Source organism: Chelonia mydas, chromosome 18, assembly GCF_015237465.2.
Source record: "Chelonia mydas isolate rCheMyd1 chromosome 18, rCheMyd1.pri.v2, whole genome shotgun sequence".
Taxonomy (NCBI): domain Eukaryota; kingdom Metazoa; phylum Chordata; order Testudines; family Cheloniidae; genus Chelonia; species Chelonia mydas.
The window spans coordinates 4,166,346-4,193,101 of record NC_051258.2 but is presented as its reverse complement, the minus strand read 5'-3'; the positions used below and the strand labels follow the sequence as shown (position 1 = coordinate 4,193,101).

The following is a 26,756-nucleotide window of genomic DNA, read 5'->3' as shown; positions in this document are numbered from 1 at the left end:
CATTCTCTGTTATGCCATCATTTCTGCTAATTCCAGTGTGTACGAGGGGCTGTGAGCTTGCTGCCAGCCCGGGCTAAGTTCCCAAGTCAAATCCCATAGGCAACACAAAGCTGGGCCTGGCTACTACTTGGATGAGAGGTCTCTATTCCAGGGTTTCTCAACCCATGGGTTGGGACCCAAAATTGGGTCGCCAGAATGTTTCAGAGGGTTGCATGGTGGCTCCTGCTCCATGGGGCTGGCTGGGCTCACCTTCCTGCTCCAGGCACGGCAACTTCTGGGGTCTCAGCGCCACTCAGATTTGGGCCAGCCATCATGACAATGGGAATCCGAGTAGGCCAAATTTGAGGGAGTGACACTGCAACCCCACAAGCCAGGTCACAATTCCACTCACACAAATTTGGTCCACTTAGGAGGGCGGGGCCAAATCTGAGCAGCACTGCCACCTTGGAGCCTGCAACGCCGGGAGCAGAGAGCCTCACCCAGCCAGCCCCACAGACAGGAGCTGCAGGAGCCATCACTGTGGGGTGACTTCTGGGCAGGACCCAACCCTCCGGGGAGCGGGATGCAACTGAAACCACCCCAGGGCCTCCATCCCCAGGTTATTTACTGGGTCACGACAGGCCATAAATATTTACAAATGGGTCCTGAGCCCAAAAAGATTGAGAACCACTGCTCTAGAGAAAGCCTAGGTGCCAGTGAAAGTGGTTTTGACAATTCAGTAGGTGGTACAATCCCCTGAGTCAGCACTGAGCCAGTGCTCCACTAGGGTGCTAGAGGGTGCTGTGCTGCTGGAGATGTCGTGTCTGATGTGATATATAACCACAGTCCTGATGATGGATGCCATGGCACTTTCTGCAACAGTAGGAAACATTAGCCCTACTGTTTTGTCACATTCCACTCAGAGGGTATGTCTACACTACGAAATTAGGTCAAATTTATAGAAGTCGGTTTTTTAGAAATCGGTTTTATATAGTCGAGTGTGTGTATCCCCACAGAAAATGCTCTAAGTGCATTAAGTGCATTAACTCGGTGGAGAGCTTCCACAGTACCGAGGCAAGCGTCGACTTCCGGAGTGTTGCACTGTGGGTAGCTATCCCACAGTTCCCGCAGTCTCCGCTGCCCATTGGAATTCGGGGTTGAGATCCCAATGCCTGATGGGGCTAAAACATTGTCACGGGTGGTTCTGGGTACATATTGTCAGGCCCCTGTTCCCTCCCTCCCTCCGTGAAAGCAGCAGCAGACAATCGTTTCGCGCCTTTTTTCTTGAGTTACCTGTGCAGACGCCATACCACAGCAAGCATGGAGCCCACTCAGGTAACCGTCACCGTATGTCTCCTGGGTGCTGGCAGACGTGGTACTGCATTGCTAACAACAGCAGCAACCCCTTGCCTGTGGCAGCAGACAGTACAGTAGGACTGGTAGCCGTCATCGTCATGTCCGAGGTGCTCCTGGCCACACATGGCCGCAGGGACTAAATTTGGAGTGACTTGACCAGGTCATTCTCTTTAGTCCTGCAGCCAGTCCTATTGAACCATCTTATGGTGAGCAGGCAGGCGATATAGATTGCTAGCAGTCCTACTGTACCATTTTCTGCCAGGCAGGTAAGAGATGAGGATGGCTAGCAGTCCTACTGCACCATCTTCTGCCGAGCAGCCATGAGATGTGGATGGCATGCAGTCCTACTGCATCGTCTGCTGCCAGCCAAAGATGTAAAAGATAGATGGAGTGGATCAAAACAAGAAATAGACCAGATTTGTTTTGTACTCATTTGCTTCGCCCCCTCCCCCGTCAAGGGAACTCATTCCTCTAGGTCACACTGCAGTCACACACAGAGAAGGTGCAGCGAGTTAAATCTAGCCATGTATCAATCAGAGGCCAGACCAACCTGCTTGTTCCAATAAGAACAATTACTTAGATGCACCATTTCTTATTAGAACCCTCTGTGAAGTCCTGCCTGAAATACTCATTGATGTAAAGCCACCCCCTTTGTTGATTTTAATTCCCTGTAAGCCAACCCTGTAAGCCATGTCGTCAGTCGCCCCTCCCTCCGTCAGAGCAACGGCAGACAATCGTTCCGCCCCTTTTTTCTGTGCGGACGCCATACCAAGGCAAGCATGGAGACCGCTCAGCTCACTTTGGCAATTAGGAGCACATTAAACACCACACGCATTATCCAGCAGTATATGCAGCACCAGAACCTGGCAGAGCGATACCGGGCGAGGAGGCGACGTCAGCACGGTCACGTGAGTGATCAGGACATGGACACAGATTTCTCTGAAAGCATGGGCCCTGCCAATGCATGCATCATGGTACTAATGGGGCAGGTTCATGCTGTGGAACGCCGATTCTGGGCTCGGGAAACAAGCACAGACTGGTGGGACCGCATAGTGTTGCAAGTCTGGGACGATTCCCAGTGGCTGCGAAACTTTTGCATGCGTAAGGGCACTTTCATGGAACTTTGTGACTTGCTTTCCCCTGCCCTGAAGCGCATGAATACCAAGATGAGAGCAGCCCTCACAGTTGAGAAGCGAGTGGCGATAGCCCTGTGGAAGCTTGCAATGCCAGACAGCTACCGGTCAGTTGGGAATCACTTTGGAGTGGGCAAATCTACTGTGGGGGCTGCTGTGATGCAAGTAGCCCACGCAATCAAAGATCTGCTGATATCAAGGGTAGTGACCCTGGGAAATGTGTAGGTCATAGTGGATGGCTTTGCTGCAATGGGATTCCCTAACTGTGGTGGGGCCATAGACGGAACCCATATCCCTATCTTGGCACCGGAGCACCAAGCCGGCGAGTACATAAACCGCAAGGGGTACTTTTTAATAGTGCTGCAAGCACTGGTGGATCACAAGGGACGTTTCACCAACATCAACGTGGGATGGCCGGGAAAGGTACATGACGCTCGCATCTTCAGGAACTCTGGTCTGTTTCAAAAGCTGCAGCAAGGGACTTTATTCCCAGACCAGAAAATTACTGTTGGGGATGTTGAAATGCCTATAGTTATCCTTGGGGACCCAGCCTACCCCTTAATGCCATGGCTCATGAAGCCGTACACAGGCAGCCTGGACAGTAGTCAGGAGCTGTTCAACTACAGGCTGAGCAAGTGCAGAATGGTGGTAGAATGTGCATTTGGACGTTTAAAGGCGCGCTGGCGCAGTTTACCGACTCGCTTAGACCTCAGCGAAACCAGTATTCCCACTGTTATTACTGCTTGCTGTGCGCTCCACAATCTCTGTGAGAGTAAGGGGGAGACGTTTATGGCGGGGTGGGAGGTTGAGGCAAATCGCCTGGCTGCTGGTTACGTGCAGCCAGACACCAGGGCGGTTAGAAGAGCACAGGAGGGCGCAGTGCGCATGAGAGAAGCTTTGAAAACCAGTTTCATGACTGGCCAGGCTATGGTGTGAAAGTTCTGCTTGTTTCTCCTTGATGAAATCCCCCGCCCCTTAGTTCACTCTACTTCCCTGTAAGCTAACTACCCTCCCCTCCTCCCTTCGATCACCGCTTGCAGAGGCAATAAACTCATTGTTGCTTCACATTCATGCATTCTTTATTCATTCATCACACAAATAGGGGGATGACTACCAAGGTAGCCCAGGAGGGGTGGTGGAGGAAGGAAGGAAAATGCCACATAGCACTTTAAAAGTTTACAACTTTAAAATTTATTGAATGCCAGCCTTCTGTTTTTTGGGCAATCCTCTGTGGTGGAGTGGCTGGTTGGCCGGAGGCCCCCCCACCGCGTTCTTGGGCATCTGGGTGTGGAGGCTATGGAACTTGGGGAGGAGGGCGGTTGGTTACACAGGGACTGTAGTGGCAGTCTGTGCTCCAGCTGCCTTTGCTGCAGCTCACCCATACACTGGAGCATACTGGTTTGATCCTCCAGCAGCCTCAGCATTGAATCCTGCCTCCTCTCATCACGCTGCCGCCACATTTGAGCTTCAGCCCTGTCTTCAGCCTGCCACTTACTCTCTTCAGCCCGCCACCTCTCCTCCTGGTCATTTTGTGCTTTCCTGCACTCTGACATTATTTGCCTCCACGCATTCGTCTGTGCTCTGTCAGTGTGGGAGGACAGCATGAGCTCAGAGAACATTTCATCACGAGTGCGTTTTTTTTTCTTTCTAATCTTCACTAGCCTCTGGGAAGGAGAAGATCCTGTGATCATTGAAACACATGCAGCTGGTGGAGAAAAAAAAAGGGACAGCGGTATTTAAAAAGACACATTTTATAAAACAGTGGCTACACTCTTTCAGGGTAAACCTTGCTGTTAACATTACATACATAGCACATGAGCTTTCGTTACAAGGTCGCATTTTGCTTCCCCCTACCGCGTGGCTACCCCCTCAACCCTCTCCCCTCCCCGTGGCTAACAGCAAACAAACGCTGCAATGCTTTGTAGTACAGTGATTCCCGAGTACATGTTACTGGCCTGGAGTGGTAAAGTGTCCTACCATGGAGGACGCAATAAGGCTGCCCTCTCCAGAAACCTTTTGCAAAGGCTTTGGGAGTACATCCAGGAGAGCCGCGAATGCCAGGGCAAATTAATCCTTTCACATGCTTGCTTTTAAACCGTGTATAGTATTTTAAAAGGTACGCTCACTGAAGGTCCCTTCTCCACCTGCCGGGTCCAGGAGGCAGCCTTGGGTGGGTTCGGGGGGTACTGGCTCCAGGTCCAGGGTGAGAAACAGTTCCTGGCTGTCGGGAAAACCGGTTTCTCCGCTTGCTTGCTGTGAGCTATCTACAACCTCCTCCTCATCATCATCATCTTCTTCGTCCCCAGAACCTGCTTCCGTGTTGCCTCCATCTCCATTGAAGGAGTCAAACAACATGGCTGGGGTAGTGGTGGCTGAACCCCCAAAAATGGCAGGCAGCTCATCATAGAAGCGGCATGTTTGGGGCTCTGACCCGGAGCGGCCGTTCACCTCTCTGGTTTTCTGGTAGGCTTGCCTCAGCTCCTTAAGTTTCACACGGCACTGCTTCGGGTCCCTCTTATGGCCTCTGTCCTTCATGCCCTGGGAGATTTTGACAAAGGTTTTGGCATTTCGAAAACAGGAACGGAGTTCTGATAGCACGGATTCCTCTCCCCATACAGCGATCAGATCCCATACCTCCCGTTCAGTCCATGCTGGAGCTCTTTTGCGATTCTGGGACTCCGTCAGGGTCATCGCTGCTAATGAGCTCTGCATGGTCACCTGCAGCTTGCCACACTGGCCAAACAGGAAATGAGATTCAAAAGTTCGCGGTTCTTTTCCTGTCTACCTGGCCAGTGCATCTGAGTTGAGAGTGCTGTCCAGAGCGGTCACAATGGAGCACTCTGGGATAGCTCCCGGAGGCCAATACCGTCGAATTGTGTCCACAGTACCCCAAATTCGACCCGGCAAGGCCGATTTAAGCGCTAATCCACTTGTCAGGGGTGGAGTAAGGAAATCGATTTTAAGAGCCCTTTAAGTCAAAATAAAGGGCTTCATCGTGTGGACGGGTGCAGGTTTACATCGATTTAACGCTGCTAAATTCGACCTAAAGTCCTCGTGTAGACCAGGGCAGAGACAAGATAGGTGAGGGAATATCTTTTACTGGACCAAGTTCTGATGGTGACACAGACAAGTTTTTGAGCTTACACATCCCGCTTTGGGTGAGTACATTCTCCCTATATTGCTCCTGTATTTTCAGCGGTCCTCAGCATTCTTCTTCTACGCTGTCATACAGCATTGCCCTGTGCAGTTAAACAACTGCTTGCGTCATAAATCAGAGAAATATGGGTTAAGAGATTTTGGATATATAGCAGGTAAGACAGTCTGGGTTTCTTCAGAATTAAAGGCATTATAAAAATGTAAATCACTATGCACACACCATCCAAGCACTGCACGCCCCATGCCTCTTCAATAACAAAAAGTGCAATTCCAAATAAGCAAAGAAGATTCTATCACTCAGCAGACTCAGCTGTACCAGGGTTGAAACAATAATTTAAAAAGAGAATTGTAAAACACAGCGGAACCAGGTAGTATAGTTCCCATAAAGGAAAATCATGCATCTGCTACTAGAATTATTTGTGTCAATAAAGCAATGGATGAAGAAGAACTAGTTTATTTAATTGATTTGGACTTTCCAAAAGCCTCAGTAGAGATTGTTAAAAAAACCAAGAAATCACAGAGTGGGAGGTGAAGTTTGTCATGGATCACAAACTGGCTCTTCATGGCAAAAGATGAACAGTGAGGGTTCCCCCAGGAACTGCACTAGACTTGTGTGTATTTAACAGAATGACTAATTACCTGGCAAGAGAAGGGAACAGTGAGGTGGCTAAATTTGCAGATGACACAAAATTATTTAGGTTAATTGAGACTAGAAGGATCTGTGAGGAACCTCAGAGGGAGCTAACAAAGCTAGGAAAGGGGGCAACACAACAGCAGATTAAATGTAATGTTGACAAATGCTAGGTAATGCACATGGGAAGGAACAATTTGAATTGATCTTGCATATTGCTAAATTTGAAATGTGCTGTAATCATTCAGGAAAAAGACCTAGATGTTATTGTGGGCCGTTCAATGAAAACGGCTTCTCAGTGCACAGCGACAATAAAAAAAGCAGTATGTAGAATGGGACAGTAGAAAATAACAATGAGAATATGGCCATGCTGTTAAATATAAATTGATGCCATGATCTGACTTTCGATATTGTTTTCAGTTGTGGCCACTTACAGCGGGGCACTCACCTCCGGAGTTCCTGGAAGCAGCTAAGTGCAGCACCGCAGTCCTTTTCTCACCCCTGGTGCTCCCTGCAGGCTACCGGCCAACCTTGATGGGTCTTCAGTGACTTGGCCTTCCTGCCTGAACGAACCCCCTCTGGGGTAGTAAGGAGTCCAATAAGTAGACAGTCTATTTGCCCTCACTAAGATCTTCAGCCCTGGATCTGGGCCCTTCAAACTCAGCCCTTTGTTCTGGTTCCCAACTAAGCCTGCTCCTCTTCCTGGGGTTCATACCACTTTAAACGTGGCCAGTGTGGGAACTCCAGGTTCCAACCCAGAGATTCTACAAACAGCAGCCACGAACAGCTCGATCCAATTCACTGCTGCTGCTTCTTCCCTGCGCCTCTTCCTACCTGGCCCCTTTAGCTTCGCCCTTATACTGGGGTATGGTTCTTAGATCCTCTCTCTCCTTGCAAATCCAGTTTGGCAAAATGCAGCCAGAAAACAGACTCTGGCTAGCCCTCGAGTTTCCATAGCCATTCGTTCCCCCTCAGGTCCCAGCCATGAACTGACCTGCTAAGGCCTGGCAGTGCCTTTGATCTGAGCCTGCTGGGCTCTGATTGGCTGCTTCTGTGAGGCTTCTCTAGGCAGGCTTAGAGGAATCCTTCCCCTTCACTTTGCTGCTTCCCGGGGCAGGGTGTAGTAGGACTGCCTCGCCACCTGTGGGGAGCAGCAAAGGCCAGATGTTACCCAGTCACTCCACTCTATGTCAGAAAAAAGCAGAACTAGATAAGGACCAGTGATGGGGAACAATTCATAGGTTCGCAAAAAGAAAAGGAGTACTTGTGGCACCTTAGAGACTAACCAATTTATTTGAGCATAAGCTTTCATGAGCTACAGCTCACTTCATCGGATCTGATGAAGTGAGCTGTAGCTCACGAAATAAATTGGTTAGTCACTAAGGTGCCACAAGTACTCCTTTTCTTTTCGCGAATACAGACTAACACGGCTGCTACTCTGAAACAATTCATAGGTTGTAGATTTTAAGACAGCCCATCTCCATTAAAAGACTTCAAACGATAGAGAATCCGCCACCCCTCTAAATAGTTCCTCTGCTTAATTACCCTATTTAAAAATTGCACCTTATTTCCAGTTTGAATTTTTCTAGTTTCAATTTTCAGCCACTGGATCTTGTTCTGCCTTTGGCTATTAGATGAAAATACTTTCTAGTATCAGAAATATTCTCCCTGTGTAGGCAGTTGCAGATTGTGATCAAATCACCCCTTAATCTTCTTTCTGATGCGCTAAATGGATTGAGTTCCCTAAGTCTCTCACTGTAAGGCAGGTTTCCAGATCTTGAACCATACTGGTAGCTGTTCTCTATACCCTTTCCAACATCCCTTTAAAATGTGGACACCAGCATTGTGCATAATATTCCAGTTTCACAAATGATCAAACCTACGATGCGTGCAGAGGTAATACAATTTTCCTACTCCAACTTGATATTTCCCTGTTAAAGTATCCAAGTATGGTCTTAGCCATAGCATCACTCGGCGTTCACATTCATTTGGCCAAGTCCTTTCCAACATAACTGCTTTGTAGGATCTCTCTGTAATTGTAAGTGGCTGATGTACTTTGTTTCTAGTCATATAACCTCTATAACCTTACATCTGGCCATACTAACATACACATTGTTTAATGGCACCAGGCTTACCCAGAAATCTAGATCACTTTGTTATAGCTCAGCTGATCTCTGCGTCATGAGCAAACATTATCTGCAATGACTTTATATTTTCTTTCAGATCACTGACAAAACACTGGGCTGAGAACCAGCTCCTGGCAGGGCTCTACCAAAAGACCCCCGTTTGATGATGAGGCCCCATTAACAATTATATTTTAAAATCTATCAGTGAACACTACACAAAATCAACATGACACATCATAAATGGATTAAAAACTGGCACATTTTAAATCAGATTTCTCTGTGTGGGGAGATGGATAACATTAGGACAATTTAGAGAGGACACAGAAAAGAGGGGACAGGGCAAAGCTTTAGACCAAAAAAATCATCTAGAGAAGGTAAAGTGAGGGCTCCTGTTTGCACTTTTTGACATAATACATAATTAACTTGTGGAACTCATTGCCATAAGGTATCACTGCAGTCAGGGGCATATTAGGATTAGCCATTTATTTGGATAATGGAAACATTAGTTAGGGTAAAAAAAAATATTCTAGGGACAGCAGGTAGTGACCCCTGTATTTATTCTAACACTCAACTGTTTCTTTGAGAAGCTCTCACACCTTCATTGTTTGAAGCAGACATTTGATATTCAGGAAGGAGAATGCCCTTGGACTACAGAAGTGCCTTTTCTTTGTCCCATGAAATTCTGTTATGACAATCTGCTAAAAATCTCCATTTCCTTTCTCTGGCTTGCATTCTTTATACTTTTGGCAGTCTGGCAGAATAATAAGTAAATATGCCAAAGCAGCAGCAGCCACTATATAAGGAACATCAGGGAGCTCCTAGAGCAGCTTTGGGTGGTATAAAGGAAATTGGTATAAAGGAAGAGAACCAGGATGAGGTCCTCCCGAGCTGGCACAGAGTCCTAGCGGCCCTTTCTTCCTCCCCTCACTCTTGGGGCCACCACATAGAATCATAGAATATCAGGGTTGGAAGGGACCTCAGGAGGTCATCTAGTCCAACCCCCTGCTCAAAGCAGGACCAATCCCCAACTAAATCATCCCAGCCAGGGCTTTGTCAAGCCTGACCTTAAAAACTTCTAGGGAAGGAGATTCCACCATCTCCCTAGGTAACGCATTCCAGTGTTTCACCACCCTCATAGTGAAAAAGATTTTCCTAATATCCAACCTAAATCTCCCCCACTGCAACTTGAGACCATTACTCCTTGTTCTGTCATCTGCTACCACTGAGAACAGTCTAGAGCCATCCTCTTTGGAACCCCCTTTCAGGTAGTTGAAAGCACCTATCAAATCCCCCCTCATTCTTCTCTTCCGCAGACTAAACAATCCCAGTTCCCTCAGCCTCTCCTCATAACTCATGTGTTCCAGTCCCCTAATCGTTTTTGTTGCCCTCCGCTGGACTCTTTCCAATTTTTTCACATCCTTCTTGTAGTGTGGGGCCCAAAACTGGACACAGTACTCCAGATGAGGCCTCACCAGTGTCAAATAGAAGGGAACGATCACGTCCCTCGATCTGCTGGCAATGCCCCTACTTATACCTCCCAAAATGCCATTGGCCTTCTTGGCAACAAGGGCACACTGTTGACTCATATCCAACTTGTCATCCACTGTAACCCGTAGGTCCTTTTCTGCAGAACTGCTGCCGAGCCATTCGGTCCCTAGTCTGTAGCGGTGCATGGGATTCTTCCGTCCTAAGTGCAGGACTCTGCACTTGTCCTTGTTGAACCTCATCAGATTTCTTTTGGCCCAATTCTCCAATTTGTCTAGGTCCCTCTGTATCCTATCCCTACCCTCCAGCGTATCTACCACCCCTCCCAGTTTAGTGTCATCTGCAAACTTGCTGAGGGTGCAATCCACACCATCCTCCAGATCATTTATGAAGATATTGAACATGTGACTAGAGCTCCCCCTACTCCCAAGGAGGGTGGAGAGAGAGCCCTCACAGCAGGCCAGGTTCCCTCCTACCACCATTGGTACCACCATACGGACCCAGCATCACATCCTCCCCTCTTGAGGCAACAAAAGGGACAAGAACTCCTCCAACTTCAGGGAGGAGGTGAAAAGAGAGAGTAAGGCTGGACTGAGCTCTCCCCCAAGCCCATCCTGAGGGCTGAGTCCACCCCCAACCCTCCAGGCTCACAGAGTTCTCTTGCTGCCCACTAACGTAGTTAGTCCTGAAGCTCACGTGGTCTAAGTTGGTGCTGTAATGTTAAATGTTCAGGTTCTAACTCTGCTGAGATGCCTGATGGGTATTCTGTACGTACTAGAATTCAGTTTTTAAACTTCCTGAAAAGAAAAGGAAAACAAAAACGCAACCCAAAACAGGAAATTTCCTAGAAAAAACTAAAGAATGTTATTTAGAATGCAAAGTCAAGCACTCAAAAGTTAAGAAATGCCACTTTACCATTACTGTGCAACCTTACTATGGGCCCCTTGGATATCTACTTTATGAGATAATCTTTAATTAGATGATTACAGACTTTTTTTCAACAGGATCCTGCCTCACACAGTGCACACAATGGACACATGAACGGGATGGGCAACGGTCGTTTCCTAACTTTTAGATACTCAACTTTAAAATGTAAACATCATCATTTTAACAGATTAAAAAAAACAACCCCACAATAAGGGCTATAAACTTTCCTGCTTCAGGGCATAAGCCAACAACCATTAATTGGTCATGGTCAGGAAGAAATTTCCCCAATGGCCACGTTATTCCCTGACTGTCCATTACAAGGTTCTTTTGCAGGTTCTTTCTTGGAAGCATCTGATACTGGGCACTGTTGGAGACCGTGTAAAGGGCTAGATGGGCCCAGTTCTGCTCAGGTCTGGCAGTTCCTATGCAACACAGCCTATGCTGCACGTGACTTAGGCCCAGCTCCTCGCTGCCTTCAGGATGGCGCAATGTTTTAGAGACACAACAGAACTCCAGAAGTCCAGGTGCCCACTTTCTACCCCACAGCTGGGAGGGCAGTAGAAAATCACAGATACAAGCAATTTCTACAACCGCATTTTCCTCCCAAACAATCAATTCATTTACATTTTGCAGTGCAGTTACATATTTCATCTTACACATTTTATTTTTATAGAGGAAAAACAAATGCAGCATAAAGTAAGAAATTAGCAATCAATACCTTACATTGTACATGCTCCATGCTAGTATATGCTCTGAAAAATACACTTTCTTTCTAGATAGAATGCAGGTGACGTTAATGTTGCCATTTGCTCTGACATGTGTATTGCACCACTGCAGAAAGAGCTGGAAGTGGGGGGTTGAGGTATTATTCTCGCAGTGATGCAGGAGATGCTTGATGGACTTTGTACAATGGCATCTTATGGCTAACAGTTCACAGTGCTGGTGCCATCCTCTATCTCCTTTCTGGGGTAGGCCTTGCTGCAGCACAGAGTGGCACAATGCAGGAGTCTGGAGGGGAGATATGGCTGTGCCCAGGCAGACATGCATAGGGCCCCGTTCAGGTCTTCCAGGGGGTTTATGCTGTTGCAACCCCACTGGTTCAGTGGAATGGCTGCTGGCTGAGGGTGATGGAGGAGCTCAGAACCAGAACCGTGCAAAGAGCTACTCCCCTTCCCAAAATGATTCGCTCACATTCGATAAGGACATCCTTACCCAGCCACACGCTCCCTCCGTTGTTGGTCTCTTCTCTACCTCTAGCCATGAATAGTCTAAAGAAGCAACTTATTACAAACTGACCCAAACTCTATGTGTAGGGCCCTTAGTTCCCAGCTTTTCCCCATGATAAATCTGCTTATTTCTACCCATTACTAGGACCACTTTCACTCTGATCCGCTGCAAGCATAGTCGGACCCCTCTGGTAGAATCATCAGCAGTGGGGATTGAACCCAGGATCTTCAAATCTAAAAGCAGGAGGCTTTACCGTCAGCTGAAAGACCCAGCTCCATTAGCTGAGGCTTGCTCGTCAGTGAATTCCCATCTAACACCCGCCCTGGCTTCTCCAGAGACTTTCAGAAGTGAAGACATCCTGCTGCATTGACCCAAAGGCTAGCTCTTCACCCCTTGCACTGTCTGGGCCTGATCTGGGATGTCAGCTCTAGGGTCAGGCTCTGGGCCACTTAGTGCAGAGGACGCCTGCAGAATTTAGATTACATTGTCCCTTGGGCACAAACCTGTTTTCACACGTGTTTTTCCCCGTGTTTGGGGAAACGCCTGCAGACGCATCACTACTCTGGGGACGGCAGCAGCACAACTGGCCCTGCTATCACACTGCCCATTCTGAACACCAGCAAGGATTCCTATGAAAACTAGGTTCGGCCTGCTGCTGTAGGGAGCAGGAGTCTGCCATGCAGCACAAGGATCCAAGGACAGGACCTGGACCTTGGCGGGAGGAAAGCACAATGGAAGGGATTTCCATAGGGGAAGAACATGTTGGGAGTGGGAACCTTTGGATCTTGAGGGGGAGTGTGGGAGCGGGGAGCTTAAACACCTCAGGCCACAGTCTGCAGAGAGCAGCAGAGCTTATTGGTACAAACCTCCTCCTGAAGAACTGCCCAATGTACAGGGAATTTGAGTAGATTAAACAGATGCCATGGGAGTCCTTCAAGACACTCACAGCATCGCAGATCCTGCAGGATGGACACTCCTGGGGGTTTGGATCCCCAGAGGGGAGGGTATTTTGTTCCAACAGCCCACGTACAAATGCAAGAAGCCGACACCCTAAATGGGTGGGCTAGTCTGTTGGTTAAATCAGACCTTGTGTTAGATTGGGTGAGAACACCAAGAGTGGAAACAGCGCTGCCTGGGGCTGTCCTGCTGGTGAGTGACTGCACCGAGCACAGGGCTGGAAAGGCCAGGCCTATCATAAGTGTCCACCTCTCAGGAGCAGTCACCGCAGTAACAAATTTCTCAGGCATGGCTCCAGCCCCAGCCCCTAATTTCATGCACTGTAGAGGGAAGCTTGAGGCGTTAAACAAGAGTGCTCAACTAGCAGCTGAGATGCTGATGACAGCACAATAGTACTGGGGGCCTGAGGCCTAATCCATGGCAGTCAGAAAGAGTTACTCACTAACTGCGGTCCTTCGAGATGTGACTTGGATGTCCGTGCATGTCCCGAGCACCAGAGCCAGAGAAATTTGGCTAGCAGTACCCACAGAGGGGCAGTACTCTGATGCAGATGGGACGGAGAGTAAGTCAAGGAATACACGTCTGCTTCACATCTTGAAGAACCAGTGACCATTTCTTCTTCTTCTTCGAGTAGATGCAGCTATGTATTCCACCTAGGCGACTCACAAGCAGTACCCTCACCCCAGGAAGCAGGGCTCGGAGTCCAACTAAACAAGGACCGCAGGACTGCTCTACCAAAGCTGGCATCTGCCATGGAAGACACGGTTATGGCATAATGGTCCATGAACGTAGGTACTGACAACCATCTAGCAGTCCTGCAAATGTCCAATATGGAAACATCACTGAGGGATGGTACAGGCATTGCTTCGGCCCTTGGAGAATGAGCTCGCATCTGCTGAGAGGGGGTAGCCAAGGCTAAATGATAAGCAGTCTTGATGCAGGATGTTATCCATTTGGAGATCATCTGCGAAGAGACCACTCGGCCCTTCATGCGATCTGCACATGACCCAAACAAACGAGGCGAAGCATGAAATGGTTTAGTCCTATCCAGGACATCGCCTGACATCTAGGGTGTGGACACACTGCCCCTCCTGAGATGGATGCAGCTTAGGAAAACACAAAGGCAAATCTATCACCTGGTTCAACTGAAACCGAGAAACCACTTTAGACAAACATTTTGGATGCTGTTGTAAAGCCACTTTGTCTTTGGAGAGTTGTGCATAAAGAGGCCCGGCCATCCGAACCTGCAATGCATACACTCTCCCGGTGGATGCTATTGCTACCAGGAATGCAGTTTTCTGACACAAAAACGGAAAGGGACAAGATGACAGGGGCTCAAATGGAGGTCCCATTAAGACCGCTAGGACTGAGTTAAGGGTCCACAGAGGAACTGGCGTTCGGATTCAAGGATGTAGACAGAGACCTTTTAAGAATCTTGCTGCCATGGCTTTGGAGAAGACTGATCTTCCTTGAATGGGGGGATGAAATGCTGATATCGCTGCCAGGTACAATTCTAATGAACTAAACACAAGCCCCAACGACTGACGGTGCAGTAGCTACTCCAAAATGTCCTGGATAGAGGCCAGTGTTAGTTGGATTCCATGAGCTAATGACCACACTGAAAATCGCTTCCATTTAGCTGAATAGGCCATCTGGTGGAAGGTTTTCTACTGTTGAGGAGCACCTGCTGGACAGCCACCGAAGATTTAGCCAAGCAGCAGCCATGCCATGAGATGCAGGGAGCTAAGCACAGGATGAAAGGTGCAGCTTTGGTTCAGAGTGAGTAAGTCAGGATGAAGAGGAAGCGGTATGGGAAGTTGAATAGACAGTGTGAGAAGGTTGGTGTTAGGGTATAGATATTCAGGCCTGTCTGCAAAGGCCTGTACTTTAAGAATTTAGGTGTATTCTTATCACTTGGCTAGTTCTAGAGGTATAAAAGAAAGAATCAAAATCACTGTCTGCTGGTGTAAGGGCCTTCTCTTACTGTGACAGTCTGAGACCCTGTTCTTAGGCTAAGGCCTTTGGCTAAGCAGCAGAGGCAGCCATAAGCTGGGAAGCGACCGGTCACTCCTCACATTCCAAACTAGTCACATTGAAATAAGGTGCTATTGGGCTGTTAGGCACTATCAGGACAGGATTGTATTCCTATCACCTCCAGAGAAAGGGAAGTGCCTAGAAAATGTAAACGGAAACTTAGTTTGATAGCATCCTGTCTGGCAAGAACTCACTTATCAATAGCTGGGATGTGAAATCCTCACTTCTGTATTGTTTTGTCATTATAGTTCCCACTTTGCTATTGTTTGTCTGTATAATCTCTGTCTGGTTCTGTGATTGTTCCTGTCTGCTGTATAATTAATTTTGCTGGGTGTAAACTAATTAAGGTGGTGGGATATAATTGGTTACATAATCATGTTACAATATGTTAGGATTGGTTAGTTAAATTTCCGGAAAATGATTGGTTAAGGTATAGCTAAGCAGAACTCAAGTTTTACTATATAGTCTGCAGTCAATGAGGAAGTGAGTGGGCGTGGGTGGGAGGGGATGGGTGTGTGGGTGGGGGGATGGGAAGAGGGAATGGGGGTGCGGAAATTGGAATCATGTTTTGCTAAAGAGGGGAAATGGGAACAGGGAATAGGGGTAAGGAAATTTTAATCATGTTTTGCTAAAGGGGGAAATGGGAACAGGGAATGGGGGTAAGGAAATTGGAATCATGTTTGGCTAAGGGCAGGAATGGGAACGGGGACACAGGTGTAAGGCTCTGTGGTGTCAGAGCTGGGAAGGAGGATACTAAGGAAGGAAACTGGAATCATGCTTGCTGGAAGTTCACCCCAATAAACATCAAATTGTTTGCACCTTTGGACTTTGGGTATTGTTGCTCTCTGTTCATGGGAGAAGGACCAGGGAAGTAAGTGGGTGAAGGAATAAGCCCCCTAACAGTTGGAGAACCAGAACTTACTGGGCCATGCTGGGGCAACGAGAATAAGCTAGGCCCAATCCACCTTAAGCTTGAGGATGACCTGAGGGATGATCAGGAGAAAGGTATACAGGAGAGCCGACTGCCAGCTGAGGTGGAAAGCACCAGACAGGGAGCTTGGACTGAGGCCCCCCAAGAGCAGAAACGACATTTCTTGTTGTCCCTTCCAGCAAACTGGTTGATTGTTGGGATACCCCAAGCTTTGAAGATGACCTGGAGAACACTTGTCTTTAGGGACCATCCGTGACTCAGGGAAAAATACCTGCTGAGATGGTCCGCAAGATGATTCCAAACCCCAGGCAAGTGAACACTTATTGGAGTAATGTTCTCCTCAGGGCAAAACTTCCACAGCCAGAGGAAGAACTTCCACAGCCTGCTGCTTCCACAGGCAGAGCAACCTGGAGCATGCTCCCCCTTGTTTGTTCACATAATATATCACAGTGGTATTGTTGATAAGCATATGAACTACGAGTCTCTGATACGATCCCAAAAAGTGTGACATGCACTGTAGATGCTCTAAATCTCCACCATGTTGTGAGGCCTCCGGCTCTGACCACAATCCCCCTACTTTCAGCACCCAGGTGCGCCCCCCAAGCCATCAGGGAGGGATTTGCAACAACCAACCTGGTTGGCAAGGGACGGACAAAGGGAACACCTTGGCAAATGTTCTCTGGACACATCCACTACGACAAGGAGTCCAGGAACCCTGGAGGAAGATGAACCGGTCTGTCTAGAGCAGGGGTTCTCACAACAAAATTTGTCATGCTCAGAGTTCCTGCTGGTGGCTGCTCTGACACTTTTTCCTAAAATAATTAATTAATTTTAGGAAAAACAAATAACTATGCACATATCCACACCCAAATCATTGCAATGTATTTATGTAGGTTTATTTTTTTGCAGACTCAGTAATAAAAATAATGCACAGTTGTCTCTGTTCTTTAGTGGACCTAAACACCATGGTTTGATGTCTGTATTGGGGAATAGGGGGGGCAGGCATGGCAGATTTAACCAGGGCTGGTCTTTCAGGAGGGAGATGTGGGCGACCTCCCAGGGTGCCACTGCCAGATGGGGGGCCGTGGTCAAGAGGTGAGGAGCAGGGGCGGGTGGGGACTAGGTTGTGAGGCAGCAGAAGGGAGTCCGTGGCAATGGGGGAGAGAGGGAGGCAGCCAGGCCTGTGGGTGATTGGCTGGGGGGAGTCCGGGGAGGCAGTGGGGGCCAGGGGCAATGGGAGGGGTGGGGAGACTGGAGAGGTAGCAGGGGACATGAGTGATGGGATGGGAGAGAAGCCCAGGGAGGAAGTTGGGGGTCAGGGATGATGTGGGAGTGGGTAAGTGGTGAGTCCTGCCACCCTGGGGCTGGAGCCTGAGCCCAAAGCCAGAGGTGGATTAAGATTTACTGGGGCCCTGGGCACAAACATTTGGGCCCCCCACATTCCCTTTCCCCTGCCATGGGCCCTGCCCCCTGTTCCTCCCCAAGAGCAGCCCCTGGCACATGTCCCTGACCCCCAAGGCATGCTGCCCAGGGCAGGTGGAGGGTCCAGGGCTCCCCACAGCAGCCCAGGCTCCCTGGGCGGCTCTGACCACAGCCTAGGGCAGTGGGTCCCTAAAACTGTAGGGCACGCCTCCTAGGGGGGCACAGAGAAATGTTCGGGGGGGCACGGTGGGGCCCTGGCCTGCCCCCTGCCCCCAGCCCCTGCTGTGACTCTGTTCCTGGCTGCAGCCCCAGCTGCAGCTCCAATCCTGTTCCCAGCTGCGGCCCCACTCCTGGCCCCCAAATCCAGCCCTGCTCCTGGCACCAGCTCCCAGGGTGGCACGGACTGGGTAAGGGGGGAGGGGCATAACCAAAAAAAGTTTGGGGACCCCAGCCTAGGGTGACCATATGTCCCAGTTTGGCCCCAGATGTCCCAACTTTTTTGGCAAAACTGGGCATTTGTCCAGTTTGCTCTCGGCAACTGATCACCAGGGCAGCAGGGCTGGGCTCAGGCGCTGGCCCCGGGATGGCAGGTCTTTGGACTCCCTGCGTGGGAGAGGAGGGAGACTTGGACAAGTGGCTCAGGCCAGCTCTGCACAGAGGTATGGAGGGGCTAGGGCCAGCTCAGCTCAGCATGGAGGAGGGATGACCCTCGGGCCAGCTCTGCTCCGCATGGGGGACAAAGGGAGAGGGGCTCTGGTGTGCAGCTCAGCCAGCTCTGTGTGGGGGCAGGGGGAATAGACTCACCTTACCACAGGCTCCATCTTCCAGCCAGGCCAGGGGGCAGGGCCTCAGGGGGAAGAGGAGGAGCAGTGAGGAGGAGCCCGGGGCAGGGAAAGAAGGAGCAAATTGTCCGGGGCCCCTCGGCACGGGCCCTGTCGGCCCATGCAGTAATCTGCCACTGCCCAAAGCCCCGCTGCCAGAGCCCTGGGGCCCAAGCCTGAAGCCCTGCCACGCCGGAGCCGGAGCCCGGCTGCCCCTAGGAAGGTGGGTTGGGAACTCACCAGCTGCCTGCGGAGTCCAAGGCTCCCCCGGCACTGTGCCCCGAGTGGCTCCAGAGGGGCTGCAAGGCATCGCTCCATGCTGGCGGCGCCAGCAAACACAAAGTCGGCACATCCAGGCGCAACAGGGAGGGGAGGGGCTGCTGCTTTGTCCCCCAGTCTCCCAATCACAGCCCAGGAAGTGGTCGTGGCCGCAAAAACAGCCGCTGGTGGCTGTGGGTGGCCACATTTGAGAAACGCTGGTCTAGAGAATGAAGAGTAGGATGGTAGATCATCCTGAGACACATTTGAAGGGGGTGAAGGCACATCTTTGCAAAATGGACGACCAACGCGCATGCAGACATGCGGTCCAAGAACCTCAGACATGTCCGAACTATCATGGAGGACTGAGACTGCAGACTGAGGCAAAGATGGCTAATTATCTGAAAACGGTTAGTTGGCAGAAACACTCTCAATGTCAGGGAATATACCAGGGTTCCAGTGACCTCGATTTTTTGAGTGGGAGCCAAGGTGGACTTTCCAGTGTTTAGAACGAGACCCAGACTGTTAAACAAATGCAGTGTTGTGCTGACACGAGCAAGAACTTCTCTGAATCTTCTCCTCAGTAACCAGTATTCCAGATAAGGGAAGATGTGAATTCCCTTCTTCCTGAGATACAACGACCACACATTTGGGAAAAACCCAGGGGGCAGAGGAGAGGCCGAATGGAAGCACTGTGTACTCAAGGTGGTGTTCTGTCACAATGAATTGAAGGAACTTTCTGTGGCTCAGCAAAATTGCCACATGAAAGTGGACATCTTGAAGGTCCAGAGCATCAAACCAATCATTCTGAGACAACATAGGGAAAATAGTTGATAGAGTGACCATTCAGAACCTCATGTACCTGATATATTTGTTGAGGCTGCGAAGGTCAAGGATGTGTCTTACCCCTTCTTTGGATTTGGGTATCAGGAAGTACTGGGAGTAAAAGCCATGACCCTGGTGTTCCAGTGGAATCTCCTCCACCGCTCCAAAAGCCAGCAAAAGACAGACATGCTTGAAGAGTGGTATTTCATGAGAGGGATCCCTGAAGAGGGGTGGGGAGTGAGAGTGGGGAGATGTTGTGGAGTGCAGTCAACAGGGAATAGCTCCTCTGTTTTTTCAGAGAGGCATCTGCTCCAGAACGTGAGACGGCAGCGCTCTTGGAACCCAAGGGTGATCTAAACAATCTGCAGATCGTACTGTTACACTGCATCCCATATTCCTCATAGTGGTATAATTATGTTACGATCATGACAATTATGATGCACCTTGTACAAAGTGTATCAAGTGCGGTGTCTACGGAAAAGTTATGATTTGCTGACTATGATTATCCTATGTGTGCATGTATCATTTTTGTATCTGAAATTATGAATATTGACTATGTATCTGTATTTCAAGTGTGCTTCCTCTGGGTAATACCCACAACTAGCCTTTCAGGTACAACAAGAAGCTAGAGACAGTGCTAATGGCCCATCACCAAAACAGTGGACTATGGAAAAGGCTTGTCCTCATCTGGGAATGCTTCAGCCAGCCTATGATTAATGGCTGCTATGAGTCAGCAAAGCATGCAACCAGACCACATGATACTGAACTCCATTTTGGTACCTGTACTTTTCCACAAACTGGGCTGGGAACTTGGCTTAGGACAAAGGGGTTCCCGCCCTATGGAGAGACTATAAAAGATAGGGAGTGACATCTTTTCGGGGCATAGGCGCCAACTTCCTCTCTGCCCAGTGGTGCTCGACACCCCCCCCATACCTGGCCCCACCCCTGCCCTGCTTCTTCCCACCCCTGCACCGCCCTCACCCCACCCCCATTCCACCCTTTCCCTAAAGTCCCTGCCCCACCCCACCTTTTCCCACCCCAGCCATGCCCCCTTTCCCACCCCTTTCCCCCAAATCCCCACCCCTGCCCTGCCTCTTCTCCACCTCCTCCCCTGAGTGCGCCACGTCTCTGCTCCTTCCCCTCCCTCCCGGAAAGTCCTAAGCTCTGCCAAACAGCTGTTAAGTGGCAGGGGGGTGGGAAGCGCTGTGAGGGAGAGAGTGGGGATGTGGCATGCTCGCGGGGGGCGGGGGAAAGGAGGTGAGGAAGAGGGAGCTTGGCTGCCGGTGGGTTTGGAGCACCCGCTAATTTTTCCCCATAAGTGCTCCAGCCCTGGAGCACCCACGGAGTCAGCGTTTATGTTTTGGGGCCTCATTCCCCACACAAGAGAACACCTGGAAATGCCTGAGGAACAAAGACTGAACTGGGGGAAGTGCTGGTCTTGGGTTAAAGGGATTTCTAGCCTGTATATGGAAACTTGGTGGACTGCTTGTATTATCAGTCAGGGTGAGATATTGCTGATTCAAATCCTATTAGTATATTAGGCTTAGTTTGCATTTTTGTTTAATTTCCTAGGTAACCAGCTTTGATTTGTTTGTTATCACTTATAATCAGTCTTTCTGTAGTTAGTAAACTTGTTTTATCTTAACCAGTGTGGTTTTGAGTGAAGTATCTGGGAAAATCTCAGCTCAGTTAACAAGGGCTGGTATGCATTGACCTCTCCACATCAAGGGACAAGTGAACTGGGTAATAAATTCATACCGATCGGGTTTTTGACCAGGGCAGGACAGTACAGTTCTGGGGTCCTAGGCTGGGAAGTGGGGGGTATTTTGGCTGTAGCCTCTCTATTGTTGGTTCATGCAGTGGCTGGCTAGAGCCTACATGTAACTGCAGCTGGGTGTAGTCCTGCCTGTGTGAATGCTGGTGGAAGTGCAGGACCAGGAGCAGTCTGCAGCTTGTCACAGCAGCACAGTGTGAGAGGGAGCCCAGGCTGGTGAATCAGAGGTCTCAGTGATATCACAGTTCCAGGTTGCACCCCGGGGGGGAAGACGATGGGGGGGACTCATCACACGTACAATGCTCTTTGATGTGGGCCTTGCTGAGATTGAGCAAGCATCGTGTGTGGGGATTGCTCTCCCACATGACAGACCTATGTTTAAACCCCAGTGAGGGCACCACTTAGGGAAACAAACTACTACAACAAACACTTCTCTAACATGAAGGGTACTACTGACTAGATCGGGGTGGGCAAACTATGGCCCGCGGGCCACATCCGGCCAGTCAAACCATTTAATCCGGACTCAGCTCCCGCCGGGGAGTGGGGTGGGGGGTTTGCCCTGTTCCGGTGCTCCAGCCAGGGAGTGGGGTCGGGGGCTTGCCCTGCTCCACACGGCTCCCAGTAAGCAGCTGGCATGACCCAGCCTCCAGCTCCTACATAGTACACAGAGGGGTGGCCAGGCGGCTCTGCGCGCCGCCCCGTCTTTAGGCGCCACCCCCACAGTGCCCATTGGCCAGGAATTGTGGCCAATGGGAGCTGCAGGGGTGGTACCTGCAGACGGGGCAGCATGCAGAGCTGCCTGGCCACGCCTTGGAGCCGGAGGGGGACATACTTCTGGGAGCTGCTTACAGTAAGCGCCGCCCAGAGCCTGCACTCAAGCCCCCACCGCGCCTCAATCCCCTGCCACAGCCCTGATCCCCCTCTTGCCTTCCGAACCCCTCGATCCCAGCCCAGAGCCCCTCTTGTACCCCAAGCCCCTCAGCCTCAGCCCCACCCCAGAACCTGCACCCCCAGCCAGAGCCCTCCCCCATCAGCCTGCCCCATCCCTGATCCCACTCCTGCCCTCTGAACCCCTTGGTCCCAGCCTGAAGCCCCCTCCTGCACCCCAAACCCCTCATCCCCAGTCCCACCCGAGCCCTCATCTGCCCCCACACTCCAACCTGGAGCCCCCTCCCACACCCTGCACTCATTTCTGACCCCACCCCGGAGCCCACACCCCCAGCCGAAGCCCTCACCCCCTCCCACATCCCTACTCCCAATTTCATGAGCATCCTGCAAAGGAAAGACGATTATATTTAGATATGATAAGTATCAATGCTATTTTCTTCACTGTTCTTGTTCGAAGGAAGAATTGTTCCTGGACCATTTCATTGCTGCTAGCAGTAAGCAGCAGCATTTTTACCCTCCCTAGGGAGAGGGGGTTGGCCCTAAGCCTCATCAAACCAGTTTCATGCTGTGTTAACAGAGTGGTGCTTTAACTCTTGGGGTGCTAGGTCAAATTCCCAAGAGGCCCAAGAGCCCAGCAGCGAGAGAAGGTTTGGAAATGTCCAAGGAGAGCTTCAGCAAAAGTTAGCAGAGGCCTTTCCACTGCAATGACCTCCCAAGACCTTGAGCACCATCTCCTGGCCATTCTTGGATTCAGGGTTAATTTAAGTGTCTTCAGTTTGCTTCTGACTTAAAATCCCCAGGGACAGACAGCCTGAGCATGTGCGTGCCTGAGGGAGATTCAGAGGTAGGAGCACATCACTACACTGTGCAGCATTTCAGCAACATCATCATCCGTCACCCACAAACTCATGCTGCAGAATGTCTGCTTCTCTGGGCCTTTGCTCCCAGCAAGGAAAATGGCACCTTGGCCATTTGCTCACATCCTTCAAGTTGAAATAGGGGCATCAAGCAAGGTGATTGGCAAGGAAAGCTTGGACTATTTAACAACAGTCTCAGGCTAGTGGTTGCAAGGAACCAGCACAGGATGCTGTTGGAAAGCCAGGATCTGTTCATCTTCTGCTCTTGTGTGGCTCTGGGCAGTATGATTACATGGGTATAGCTCACCGTGGGGGCTCGGCCCATGAGGATCACTGTTCAGTATGTAAATGGTGCAGTGGCAGAGTTCAACCTTCTGGCATGACGAAAAGGAAGATAAATGCTACTACTTCCCTCTGAGCTGCAGGAACCCCGCATCCATCTACTCACACTTCGTAATGGGTTCAGCAAACCATTAATTATCAGATTATATTTTAGGAAACTGCAGATAAGAATGCTTTGTGAAATTTATTCTTAAAGGGGCCATTACACAGCAATGAAGGTTTTGCATTGTGCTGGCACAGACAGCGAGCTTTATGCAAGGTATCTGAAAGCGTTTCACAAAGCCATGTATTGTGTGCTGCAGGGGAATGGCTGTGTACAATTCTGGCAACCATTATGTGCTCAAAGAGAAATATTTGCATGAGCGCCAATTCATCGGTAATAGTATTAAACGCCTGAGAAATGATGGGCCACAGCACTCAGATTAGCTACTTCTCTCTTCAAACACTGCAGCTTCAGCTGCACTAGAGGAGGCAGGGAGATCTTGCGGCTTTGTCATCTTACAAAGAGGCTACAAGCTGTAGCTGTCCAGCTGTGGGTCTGACCCTACTACTTAGTGTAGGGCATGAACTGTTCTGATAGCCTTGGCAGTGATTTGGCCAGGATTAGGCTCTGCCTACACAAGGCATTGCTAACCCTTGCTGGAGACAGGTTAACGGAGCCAGCTGCAGATATTAGGGGCTATCGGAGGCTAGTGTTTTTTGACTTTGGGTTAGAGCTTCCTGTATACCATTTTAAAAGTTGTGCAGTGCTGAGGGGGATGCAAGATGTGGGATGGATGGACAGCCAGCTTTCCCAGGAGGACTCGGCCTGAGAAAGGCAAGGGCCACTTGCTGAAATCCTACAAGGCTCCACGTAGTCCCCAAGTTAGCAAGATTGGTGCTTAACGGTCCTGACTAAAGGAGAGAATGAGGCTGGGCCATTCCCACCTGCTTAGCAGCCACTTTCTGAATAACAGACAGCTAATTAGATATGTTACATCTGCTGAGAGAGGTGACCCAACATCCTGTAACTGTGCACAATGGTTTGTCCCACGTGCTTGATCCTGAGACCCTACAGCTGCCAGCCCCAGACACCTTATTTTCATTCCCATGACTAAGCTTTGGATTTCCCTTTGTCAGGTTAAGACAGACACTTAGGGCAATGCCCCTGAAACTTCAGCTTGAGCAGAGATCCAAAGGGATGGCCCAACTGCAGCCAAATTTTCTATGGGTATGTCTGGGCGATAGAGCTCAAGCCCAGTCATGTACATGGCTGTTCTTAGTGCTGTAGAGTGAACTCTGTGACCTTGAGTCTGTAGACCCAGGCTCTAAGACTTGCTGCCAGGGGTTTAAAATGCAGTGTAGACACATCAGAGGGCCTCAAGAGCAGTGTAGCATGTGAGAGGGGGCAAGAGAAGAAATGAAGCAGTGTACCAGAAGTTGCCTTATCCACACAGACCTATGCTCTCGCAAATATCATGTGTGTCCATGTACAGCCTTTAAACTCTCTGATTTCTCCATAAGCATCTGTCACCAGCACCCCAACATAGCTGAGAGCAGCTCTTAGTCTGGTTCTTGATTATTGAACGGGCAGCCCCTAACTCTTTCTATGACTGACTGAAATTCCCTCCATCTCCCTCTTCTGCTCCCCACACATGCTTGTGCAGAGCCTTTGCTTAGCTGTGCTCCATCTCTCTCTTTTCCTATTACTCAAACCTGGGCTGGAAGGGACATGTGGCCAGCTCCCACAGAACCAAAAGCTGCTGCCCACCGCCCCTGCTAGGGAAGGACGCCATCCTGGATCCATGACTTCCAAGCAGGGTGAGTTCTGCCAATCTCTCACATTCTCACACGTGCTGGGCCTGCAGTGTGTGTCACTTCTTTTGCCAGTCTCACATATCCCAGTTTTTTGCTGCAAAAAACCAGAATTTCACTGCCAGAGCAGCACACTTCGGTACGTACAGCCGATAAGCCAGCTTGGTGGTTTCCCCTCCAAGTGCTCTCAGCCATGCCTCACTTAGCCTCTTCACAAATCAGAGTTACTTTGTCATCAAACAAGTCCTCCATAGTCACTGCCACCAGCTCCGAGCCAGCTTGGTTAGTTTGGGGATCTGGCAATGTCACAAAGAGTTGGGAGTCAGCAAGCTGGGCTTCGTCCAAGGTGATCATCTGCTCAGCTGCTTCTCCTTGCTCCGATGTCTGAATCACCTGAATGAGAGAGTCAAGGAGAAACTTAGAGCAAGCTTTCCTCTAAATTGCTCCAACGTCTGCATCATTCATTCTCGGCCCAAGCTCTAACGATAACATTTACTTTCACGCCAGAGGACTGCAATTACAATAGGCATGAGCCTAATGGGAAACTCCAAGCTGCATGCATCAGTGATGCAAAAGAGAAGTCAGGCAAGCAATTTAAATATTTCTCTTCACAAAGCTGCTATAATTTAGCACCATATGCAGTCTTGGATCATAAAGATTCTATGATAACACACGAGTGGAACGCCATCCCAGGGAATCTCACACACCGGGCTCCCACATCCAAAGAGTTATTCTCTACTGATAGCGTCAATATAAAGGGACAGTATGGGGTTCCAGGCCTAATTTGGCCTTCTACAAAACAGTTATAATCTAATGAGGAATGTCATCTGGATTCCAACAGACTCTTCCTTTGGCTAATCAGTCTGCTCCACACATCTCGCCAACACCTCCGCCTGAGTTCCCCGAGAGCATGGGTGAGAATGGGAGTCTGGGTCTGTGGAATGGAAAGCGTGGAGGTAAAGGGCTGTTCGTGATGGGGAACCAATTCAGTTTGAACAAAGCCTCAGCACTTCCTGCTTACCCAAACCCTGACTGATGTTAAAGTATTAACATACTGACAGGGCTCCCTCCTTCCTCCCCACCAAACCAGTCACACCCCTGTGTTTTGCATACCAGAGCCCAGGGAGCTCCAAGCAGCCTAAAGACCTATCAGACATGGGGCTCACTGGAGTCACGCTTTCTTGCGGGGAAGCTGTGGAGCAGGAGTGGAAGTAGGGGAGCTGGGGATGCCCACCAATGCAGAGAATAATGGGGCTGGGAGGAGGCAGGGGAGGAAGGAGAGGGATGGACCTCTCAACCCTTAGTAGGGGAAGCTAAAGTGGATGGGAATCTGGGAGGCAGTGACCAGGAGATGGTCGAGTTCAGGATCCTGACACAGGGAAGAAAGGAGAGCAGCAGAATACGGACCCTGGACTTCAGAAAAGCAGACTTTGACTCCCTCAGGGAACTGATGGGCAGGATCCCCTGGGAAAATAACAGGAGGGGGAAAGGAGTCCAGGATAGCTGGCTGTATTTTAAAGAAGCCATATTGAGGTTACAGGGACAAACCATCCCGATGTGTCGAAAGAATAGTAAATATGGCAGGCGACCAGCTTGGCTTAACAGTGAAATCCTTGCTGATCTTAAACACAAAAAAGAAGCTTACAAGAAGTGGAAGATTGGACAAATGACCAGGGAAGAGTATAAAAATATTGCTCGGGGATGCAGGAGTGAAATTAGGAAGGCCAAATCACACCTGAAGTTGCAGCTAGTAAGAGATGTTAAGAGTAACAAGAAGGGTTTCTTCAGGTATCTTAGCAACAAGAAGAAAGTCAAGGAAAGTGTGGGCCCCTT

The 26,756-nt window shown here is 49.7% G+C and overlaps 1 protein-coding gene across 7 annotated transcripts in view; it reads right to left on the bottom strand.

Annotated features, from left to right (window-relative positions):
- Nucleotides 1–23,294: 23,294 nt before the first annotated feature.
- ZBTB40 (zinc finger and BTB domain containing 40) overlaps nt 23,295–26,756 on the bottom strand; it is a 71,779-nt gene continuing 68,317 nt past the window's right edge. For 6 of the 7 annotated variants that reach the window (XM_043531645.1, XM_037881044.2, XM_043531646.1 and 3 more), the window contains one exon: nt 23,295–25,316. In XM_043531645.1, the coding sequence (XP_043387580.1) occupies nt 25,282–25,316 (35 nt within the window). In that variant the 3' untranslated portion in view covers nt 23,295–25,281. Of the gene's footprint in view, nt 25,317–25,730; nt 25,858–26,756 lie in introns of all 7 variants that reach the window. The other variant, XM_043531644.1, reaches the window with a different exon arrangement.